Raw genomic sequence first — 10,690 nt, 5'->3', positions numbered from 1 at the left:
GGAGAGAGATAAACCAAGGGGTCCGACAGGGATGTCCCCTCTCAGCAACTCTTTTTTAATATCTACTTAAATGAAATAATAATAAAATGGAATAAAAATTTACATCAAGGAAATAAACTTTCTCCTAAAGTTAACTTAAACACTCTCCTCTTTGCCGACGACCAAATAATAATTACAAATTCTGAAGATAACATACAGAAAGCTATTTTAGATCTAAATGAGATAGCCAAAGATTATGGTATGATAATATCAACGGAAAAATCAAAAACTATGGCCTTTAAAGGACAAGATCCAGCAAGAACTAAAATAGTAATAGATAACAAGATCTTAGAACAGGTGAATTCATTTAACTACCTAGGATGTACGATCACGTATGAAAATGAAAAAGATATAAACGTAAAAATTGCAAAATATTTAAAAATAACAGGTGTAATTAACTCTATATTTAAACCAAACCTAGTTCAAAAACAAACCAGGCTAAAAGTATACAATACATTAGCCCTACCAGTCTTAATGTATGGAAGCGAAATCTGGACAATAAAACAAAAAGACAAACAAAGATTAACAACAGCAGAAATGAAGTTTATGAGAAAAACTGCAAAATATACCCTATTTGATCACAAAAGAAACGAAGAAATTACGAAAGAATTAAACCAAGAACCAGCAATAGAAAAAATTAAAAAAAATAAATGGATGGAACACGTTCAAAGAATGAAAACAGAAAGATTACCAAAACAAGCCTTAAAGTACAAGCCATTAGGAAAAAGAAAACCAGGACGTCTTCTTAAACGATTCAACGATGACTTCTAAGGCCGGAAAGGCATGCTAGGCCTAAATCCTTGATACGCAAGATGATGATGATGATGATGATTAGTAGTAGTAGTAGGAAGAGGAGGAGGAGGGCGCTGTGTACACATACGATGGGGCGTACGGTGATATCACTGTTCTAGTTTTTTATTGTTTTAAAGTGGTTCCAACTCCTGTTTTAAGTTGAAAATGTTCCCAAGTAACCCTATTTATCACGCCGAAGACTGTGAAATAAAATTCAACGAGATCGGCTGAGAAGAAACCAAATTTTGAAGTGTTGAAAAGTGAACAGACAGGACCGTGGTCAACAAAGAGCGATGAACGAAGGACATTGCCATCTTTACAATCACGCCATAACTCTCCAAGGGAAGAAAGGTGAGTCATGAAGTGTATCAAATGTCTGGTTATCGTCCGACGGAAATAATATAACTTGTACGAAATGTAGTAGGCTTCTGCACTTAAAATGTGCCGGCTTTTCAGAAACAACTGGCCAATATAAATATAAATCCGATGTAACACGCGAGGAATGGAAGTGCGTACTCTGTAGGAAGAACAAAGAAACGCACCTATAGCACCCACCTACAACGAAGCCGATTATACTGGAGGCAAAATCAGACGATGAACTGAACAGACAAAAAAAAAATGCAGGTGAGCCCTATAATTTTAACTCTTTAAATATACCAATAGAAAACAGTCTAGAGACCATAAAAGTCAGCTTAGTAGACCTTGTGTAAGAACTCTTTAATAACCAGAACGAACAAATAACAAAAAAAAAATCTATCGAATATGAAGATTTGGTAAAACATAATCATTTAGCAGTGATAGAAGCATTGCAAACGGTAAAAGACACTAAACGTCAGGCAACACAATTTGATGAAAGAGACATCCGAACTCCATCAAGAACTTCATTCTCTGAAACTGCTATACGAATGTTTAAATCAGCAACAATATAAAGAAGATCTTGTCATAAACGATCTTCCTGAAACGGCACCTACAGAAAATCTCAGCGATGTGGTTTTAAAATTAGTCCATGCAATTGATATGCCCCTGCAGTTTAACGACATTCAGACCGTAAATCGGATTCCTCGGAAGAGCAAAAACCAAGGCTTTGCCACGACCTGCACTAGTCATAATTCGTCTTATGAGGAAGTCCACAAGAGACAATGTCATAAAAGCCAGCAGGCAGAAAAAACCATTTGCCAAAGACTTGAACGCATAGGAAGACAATACACCAATCTTCCTATCCGAATATTTAACACCATTTCCTCCCGGAAATTCGGGTTTTTCGTCCCGTAAACTCAAGTAAATCGACCGTAGAACCCACATTATTTCAGACATTAAATATATTGTGTTAGGGTTAGGGACCACGAGATGGCGGCACATTTGCGCCGTCTCTCTTCACTGTGTACCGCTTAATCAGTGATAGCCTTGGGCCATCTATCTCTGATTGGTACCAGTGGAGATTGAATTGCCCACTCAGTCTCCAAAAGTTAGATAGGGCTAAATGGCCTCGCCTACTTCCTGTATACGGGAATAAAAAGGCGTTAGCTGATTTATTATTATTATTATTATTATTATTATTATTATTATTATTATTATTATTATGTATAGGCATACGCACGGGGCGCACGGTTATATCGCTGCACTCGTTTTTTATAGTTTTAAAGTGGTTCCAACTCCTGTTTTTAATTTGAAAGTGTTCCCAAGTAACTCTACCAGGATTTCTTCTTACTTTTAACCATTAAGTTGGGGGTATGGAACACTGTTAGTCTGGCTCCTCAGTTGAGACACCTTATAAGGGTGGTCCTGCTGGCAGTTATGCTACTGCCAGAATAGCTGTCAACATCACTGCTGTAAACATTGCTGTAAACATCACGCAATCCCCTACCGCCACGACAAGGCCATGTTCCTTCGGGGGGTGGGGGGGGGGGGGGAGGATTTATTATTATTATTATGTATAGCCATAGGAACGGGCGCACGGTGATATCGCTTCCCCCGTTTTTTATAGTTTTAAAGTGGTTCCAACTCCTGTTTTTAATTTGAACGTGTTCCCAAGTAACTCTACCAGTCACACCGAAGACACTGATATAAGAGATTCACCGAAATCGGATAAGAAGAAACCAAATTTTGAAGTGTTGAAAAGTGAACAGAGAGGACCGTGGTCAACAACGAGCAAAGAACAATGGATGTCGCCATCTTAACTATCACACTACAATTGCTCAAGGGAAGAAAGGTGAGTCAAATGCCTGTGTATCAAATGCCTGGAGGATTTATTTTCCGACGGAAATCAAATAACCTATAGGATATGCAGTAGGATTCTACACTTAAAATGTGGCTGCTTTTCAGAAACAACCTGGCAACGTAAAACCAATGCAACACGCGAGGAATGGAAGTGTGTAATCTGCAGGAGGAACAAAGAAACGCACTTAAGGCATCCACCAACGACGCAGCTGATTACACCGGAAGCAAAATCAGATCACGAACTCAACAGACAAAAAAAATGCAAGTGAGTCCTGTGATTTCAACTCTTGAAATATACTGATAGAAAATGGTCCAGAGACTATAAAAGCCAGCTTAGTAGATCTTGTGCAAGAACTCTTCGACAAACAGAATGAACAAATAACAAAAAAATCTAGCGAATATGAAGATTTGGTAAAACATAATAATTTAGCAGTGATAGAAGTGTTGCAAACGGTAAAAGACATTAAAATCAGCATTAACGTCCTAAATGACAGGCAACACAATTTGATAAAAGAAACATCCGAACTCAGTCAAGAACTTCATTCTCTAAAACTACAATATGAATGTTTAAATCAGCAACAACATAAAGAAGATCTTATCATAGACGGTCTTCCTGAAACTGCACCTACAGAAAACCTCAGAGACGTAGTTTTAAAACTATGATGCAATTGACAACCTCCTATAGCTTAATGACATTCAGACCATAAATTGGATTCATAGGAAGTGCAAGAAACAAGGCTTGCTACGACTTGCATCAGTCATAGTTTGTCTTAAAAGCAAATCCACAAGAGACAATCTCATGAAAGCCAGCAGACATAAAAAACCAGTTGCCAAAGATTTGAACGCATTGCAAGACAACACACCAATCTTCCTGTCCGAATATTTAACACACCATTCAACCAGAATCTGTTGTACCAAGCAAAACAGAAAAATATTACCAATTTTTGTGGGTCAGAGATGCCAAGATATTCTTGAGGAAGTCACAAACTCAAAACCGATACAAATTAAAAGCTATTAAAGCTGTTAAAATCTTAACATAGAAAGGCTGCCACAGCGAAAAAAAAGTCTCCTAATTAGTTCAAAAAGAAGACCACAATAAAAACGAATGTGAACCACCAAGACAGATGCAATAAAAATGTAATCTTATCCAATTGCAAACTGTAAATTACCATTCATAGTAACTCGTATTAAAGCGTTTTAGAATACAAAAAAAGGACAAATTTGTATGAAATTCACTGTAAAAAAATATATATGTAATATGTAAATATGTGAGTATATATGTAAATGCTCTGTAAGATGATAAATAAAATGTTAATGTTAAAAAAATATTAAAATGATAATTATTGTAACTCAGTGTAAGTGGCGCTTGTATCCTCTGTGCTTGGTCGCTCAAAGTTAGACTTAAGTTCAAGTCTAGTCGCTGACTGAAGGAACTTTTCTAAGCCTTTCTTCGACCAGTTCCCGAGTTTGTCGATCTCTGGCATGGGAAGCTGGTGTTTCATCCTGGAAACTCAAGAAAATCGATCGTAGAACCCACATTATTTCAGATAGTAACATATTTTGTTAGGGGTAGGTATCAAGAGATGGCAGCACTTGTTTGCTAGCCTCTTTATTGGTGGTTGCCTATAATTAGTGATAGATATGGGAAGCTATCTCTGATTGGTTACCGGTGGAGATTGAACTGCCTACTGAGTCTCCAAAAGCTACATAGGGTATAAAGGCCTCGCCTACTCCCTATAAGGGAATAAAAGGAATTGGCTAATTTATTTATTTATAATTATTATTAAGGCATTGTGTGAATATAGGCCTGTGTAGCTCAGTGGAAGTGGCGCTTGCATCCTCTGCTCTTGGTCGCTCGAAGTTAGACTCAAGTTCAAATCTAGTCACGGACTGAAGGAACTTTTCTAAGCCTTTCTTTGACCAGTTCCCGAGTTAGTCGATCTGTGGCAAGCGGGTTTTCTCTCCCGGAAACTCGGGTTTTTCGTCCCGTAAACTCAAGAAAATAGACCATAGCACCCACATGATTTCAGACAGTAACATATCCTGTTAAGGTTGGGTACCAAGATATGGCATCACATATTTGCCAGCCTCTTCATCGGTGGCTGTCTATAATTAGTAATAGACATGGGCAAGCTATCTCTCATTGGCTACTGATGGAGATTGAACTGCCCACTCAGTCTCCAAAAGCTAGATATGGTATAAAAGCCTCGCCTACTCCCTGTAAGAGAATAAAAGGCGTTAGTTGATTTATTTTTATTTTATAAGGCATTATGTGAAAACATTTTAAGATATGCAATTATATCATATGCATTCTACTCAGACTACAAACTTAACAGATTACAACCCTTTCAATATAAGATGGTATAAATTGATATTCTGGAAACAAAGATCACGTAATAATGCTTGCCACAATGACAGAACACGAAATATTAATGGTCAAACACTTATGCTACTACTACACAGTCATATTAAAGTTCTACTTCAGTCCAACTACAGAATAACCAGAACAACATATCAGATAACATATAAATATAATAATTACTACGGAAAAACCACCAGGGGTTTCAACTTACCTGACACGATCAACCAGCTGCCATTCGATAAGATAAACCTAGCAACCTACAGAGAGCTGGAACGAATGCTATACAGATATTACAGCTAGATGGAAAATTAGGGGGAAATTACTCAAAAAAAAACAAAAACAGGACCTTCGACAAGCAGAATGATGAAAACATCGAAAAGGTTTGCCAGGAAATCAATGAAGATAATCGAAAGACCATTGAGCAAGTTTCTGAAGAGATGAGTTTGTGCCAGCGAATTTTAATAGAAGATTTGCAAATGAAGCGTGCGTCGGCTAAATTTGTGCCTCGTTTACTCATAGAGGATCAAAAATATAATCGTGTGAATTTTTTTTTCATTCCCACGGATAAAGAAAACCATGAAAGAGCAGCGATTCGTTGATGTGAACGAAGTGAAAGAAAGAAAAGTCGCTCGAAGCTACAAACAGTATTCCAGTTGAACAGTTCCAGAACTGTTTCCAACAGTGGAAAAAACGTTGGGACAAGTGCATTGACTCACATGGAGAGTGCTTTGAAGGACACTAAAATATCTTATTATAAACTTTAATATATTTTTAAAAATAATTCCAGTTATTTTGGATGCCCCTGATATATATAAATAAGCCGTATAATAATAAATTCTGAAAAAATTATTAGAAATGAATTCACATTAATAGTGCACTTTGCCAATGCACTGTCATACTGCAGATGCTATAGTCCGACTACAAAAACGAGAGCCGTCGTTGGCAGGCTGCCAAGAAGAGTCAATTCATGTTGAAGAGAAGAAAGAAATAAGGCGATGCAGGAATTGGTCACCAACACGCGAAATCACGTGCTTTATACGAAATTTTCCAACTGTTTTACAAGCAAAATAGTTAAAAAAAACTACAATGATCATAAAATAGAAGTTTAATTTTCCGACGTGTAATAATAAACAACTCATCCCACAATACGGATTGACTACCCTATAATCATAATGTATTCTCTTTCTTTTGACATGCGCAGAAGTGTCGAAGGGTCTCGCATATGTGGGCATACTATACTATCACATTGTTTTTTGTCATAGAAATAAATGTGCAAAAACTTGACTGGCCTGCATCAAATCTCAGTCTTTCGGGATGAACTAGAATATTATGTGATGACAGATCATTGAATTCAAGAATAGCTCATGACTGGTTCTCAAACATGATCCCCCAATGCTTGGCTCGTATTAATCAGAAAGTGGTGGAAAGTACTTCAAGAAGGTTCGAAAGGGCGTTATGACCAAAGGGATATGTTCCATATGCTTGGTATGTGTGTGGTATAGATTTCTCTGAAATAAGTATCCCAGCATTTATTCCAACTTGGTGTGTATTTGCATAATCGAAAGGAGTTGTACATGAAAGAGACCTTTATTATTATTATTATTATTATTATTATTATTATTATTATTATTATTATTATTATTATTATTATTACGGGAAACTCCAAGGAGTCCTTAAACTCGTCGAGGGAGGCCCTAAACAATTGCTCAACATCCACACAGTATCTATAATACTTTCCCTTAAACTCATTCAGTCATGGCACCTACAACAGACTCTGGCAACTTCCACTCATTCACCACTCTCCTAGGGTGTTAGAACTAGTAAAAAACCTAGTTCTAACACCCTTGCTAACCACACTCTTGCCCAGTTTCCATGGATGGCCCAAGTCCTCAAAACACCAGTCCTATGAATGATTATATCTAATACTTAATAACAGTAATAGTAATAATAATAAGAAGAATGGCGACCTCCTGCGATTTAAGTGACATCGTTATCCTTTTGGGGTAGTTATGTGTTACTGTTCTGTAAAGGTGGCGTTCATCTCAAAATATTGTTTGTCATGTGCTGAGACGTCATGCGGTATATGTCGATCGGGAAATAACGTAGAAGTGATAGTTAGGATCAAGCTTTATAGTTGAGATTTGTTATATATAGCATTTTTAGAATGCGATTTCAGTATGTAAAAGCTCGGAGAGATGACTCTGTTGTTGATGTATATCATGGTGTATCGGTATGGAATAAACTAATACTTATGAGATAGCATATATTTGTTACTATACAGGTGGAAATTACAATTATGTTATACACCTCCGAATCAAAAAAAAAATTTTTTTTTCTGTGTATACATGGTTAGTACATAGATTTAGATGATGCTATTTCATATTTGGTAGTGATTATTTTCAATGCAATAAATTAGAACTGCATATTCAACACATTTTCTTTGATTATTCTAATTTTTTGATTCGGATGTGTAAATAGACAATCGCATTGCTTATTAAAAGATGTAGTCTGGCTACTTTCCTTATGATAGTCATAATGTCAAATTAACCAGACAGTAGCGAGCAGTGATATTGTCGATCTTGGATGTCTGCATAAGAAATCTGTGTGTTAAGAAACATTATTTGACCCCCTCCTATTGTACAATCTTGGCAAATCTTAAGAATTGAGTAGGTCAAGATTTAACGCTTTAATTCAACGTAACTATAAATATGCCTTTCTACACGTTTTGGAAACGCTGATGTGATGCAGAAATGATGATGATATATTTTAAATATCTCCGACTTATAAACTGAATGGAATGATATGAATAGTACACGAATAGGAGAAAGAAAGACATGTAAGCTGATCGTCAAATGGTTTCGTACTGACAGTCTTAAAAAATGGAATTGCTGCACATATAATTTCAGTAAGGATACAGATATGATGAAAATAAACGTGTTTTAGGACAGCATGGAAAAGTGAGATTTAATAATTGAGCTTATAAAAATTAAAAATAAAATGTTTTTATGAATTTTGAGTGTGAATCGGAGGGACTATGAAAGGTGGCTGGGGAAGAAGGAATTGTGTATCATTGATCTTGGTCTTGCTGTCGAGTCTGTTTTTTTTTTTTTAATACTATCAACAAAACTTGTCTTGCTAACCTTTCATCTCCTATTCTGTTCAAGCGAGAACATACAACCTCAGGTTAGCTTTTCACATATTCTTAAATGCTAACAATGGCAATATTCCTAATATCTTTATTTTTAATATGATTCTGCCACTGATGCCATCTGTTCACTCTCCTAATTGTTCTCATAAATACTATCCAAACAATATCTCATATTTGTTGTTTTAAGTCTTTGATTAACTGGTTTATTTCTAATTCATCTCTCAGATTCATAAGTTAAAACTGACTTCAACATTGTCCTGTACACTGCTAGTTAATCTTTTGGCTAAAATCCCCGTTATTCCATATAATTTTTTTCAATTGGTTATTACCATATTAGCTTAGTTTATTGTATTGTCTATTTTCACATTTGATATGCCTTCTCTAAAAATCGTGTCCAATAGCTAAAATGTTTTACTTTTTCTCTAAGTTCTCCATTGAGAATGTAGATGAAGATTTTCATTTTCCTGCTTTTTTTATTTTTATTTTTTACTATTTTTCATGCCAGATTTGCTGTTATTCAGTTTTCTTACAGAATCCTGAAGACTCTGCCTTATATAGATGATGCACTGGATTTGTTTAGGAGTACATCATCTATATAAAGCAGAGAGCTAAGTCTAACTCTGATTCTTATATAAGGTTTAATCGCCTAATTTGCCATGACATGTGTACATGTCTGGGTTGCCATGGATTTGATGTGCCCATTAAAATTATAATACCATTGATATTCTATTGAAATAACATGGGTATGAAGTTTAAGATGGAATATCAGTGTTGTTATGATTTTAAGGGGAAAACATTGCATCCATAGCAACCTTGACATCCATATCAACGTTTATGTGGATATTATTTTATTTTATTTTATTCGTGTGGGAGTTTCTCCTTTCCTCAATCATCCCTTAAGACTGGTGTTGAGCTCTCCTAATGAGGGATTAAGTATGTATTTTATGACTCTGGATCCGTGTGTGTGTGTGTGTTCACAGGTCGGTTTGCCTGTTCTGAGCGACAACAAACCCTAGATTCCTGGAAGGGGAAAAACCCTCTACCTCTGTATGAGACCAGCTAACTCACCTTTAGTCGAAAGAGACCTGATAAAGGTTCCTCATGTCATGGACGGAATTGAAACCAAAGGGCTTTGTCTATACTGACTGAGCTATGGAGACTCTATGTGGATAATGCCGCTTTCTTTCATGATGTCACTCATATTGATGATGAATAAGAGGAGAGAGAGTGTGTGCACACCTTTATCTTACACCTGAATTTACATCAAACTACTTTCCTGTACTTCAGTTCTGTAGCAACTTAAATATATACTGTATGCTTGATATAGTGTACCATTTACACCATATAATTTTAGTGTTTAGAATAGCTTTCTAAAGACAAGTTTGGCCACATGCATTTTCTTGGCATAACAAAACTTTATTCCCAAGATGTCAAGTGAAGACCTACCCCAGTAGCCTCTATTTTGTTCTTAATTCAGCTTAATGTTTTGTGGGGTAAAGCAGATGTCTAAAACTAATAATTAGCTGAATTTAATCAAATAACTTAATTAGCTAAATGTATTTAGCTAGTTAAATTACTCAGCTAATATTTGCCAACATGGTTGGCTGAGTGGGTAGCATATCTGCTCTCCAGCCAAGAGGCTGTAGGTTCGAATCCTGCCATGGGCATGGGTGTTTGTGATTGTCCTACCAATTCTTTGTGGAATGGGCATCTGCAACCTTACCACTTCTAGAAGCGGTAAGGTCAAAGGTAAGGTTTCACTTCCAAAGCCCTATGAGGTATGGGAGGAGTGACTATATGGCATTCACTGACATCTTGTGTGAATAACTAAGTAGCCAAAATATTGGCTAGTTAGTTATTCATCAAGACATATTCATGGGCATAAAGAGATGTATTGGGCACAGGCATGCAGGCACTAGTAGGCATGTGAACACTGACTGATTGTAATGACTAGTTGTTTCACTCCTAATTGGTCCTGTTCAGTATGTTGTGGCCATAGAACTGCCCTATGTTTCTCCCTAGATGCCTTATCTTTTATTAGAACTTTTTTTCAATGTTTCCAGCAGATTTTCTGCAGATAATGAACCACTGTTTTTTCCCGACTCTTAAAGCAGATGAACAAATATTGAGGG

The 10,690-nt window shown here is 36.3% G+C and overlaps 1 protein-coding gene across 1 annotated transcript in view; it reads left to right on the top strand.

Moving 5' to 3' along the window:
• The first annotated feature begins 7,491 nt into the window (after nt 1–7,491).
• Nucleotides 7,492–10,690, top strand: part of LOC150105711 (prolyl endopeptidase) — a 156,013-nt gene continuing 152,814 nt past the window's right edge. Inside the window, exon 1 of the mRNA XM_090395028.1 lies at nt 7,492–7,640. Within this exon, the coding sequence (XP_090251154.1) occupies nt 7,575–7,640 (66 nt within the window). The 5' untranslated portion in view covers nt 7,492–7,574. The remainder of the gene's footprint in view (nt 7,641–10,690) is intronic.

The sequence above is a fragment of the Typopeltis vanoorti genome, chromosome 6 (assembly GCF_054136105.1).
Source record: "Typopeltis vanoorti isolate ZY-2024b chromosome 6, IOZ_Tvanoo_1.0, whole genome shotgun sequence".
Classification (NCBI taxonomy): domain Eukaryota; kingdom Metazoa; phylum Arthropoda; class Arachnida; order Uropygi; family Thelyphonidae; genus Typopeltis; species Typopeltis vanoorti.
Note: the sequence above shows the minus strand (reverse complement) of the source record. Positions and strands in the feature narration are given on the sequence as shown.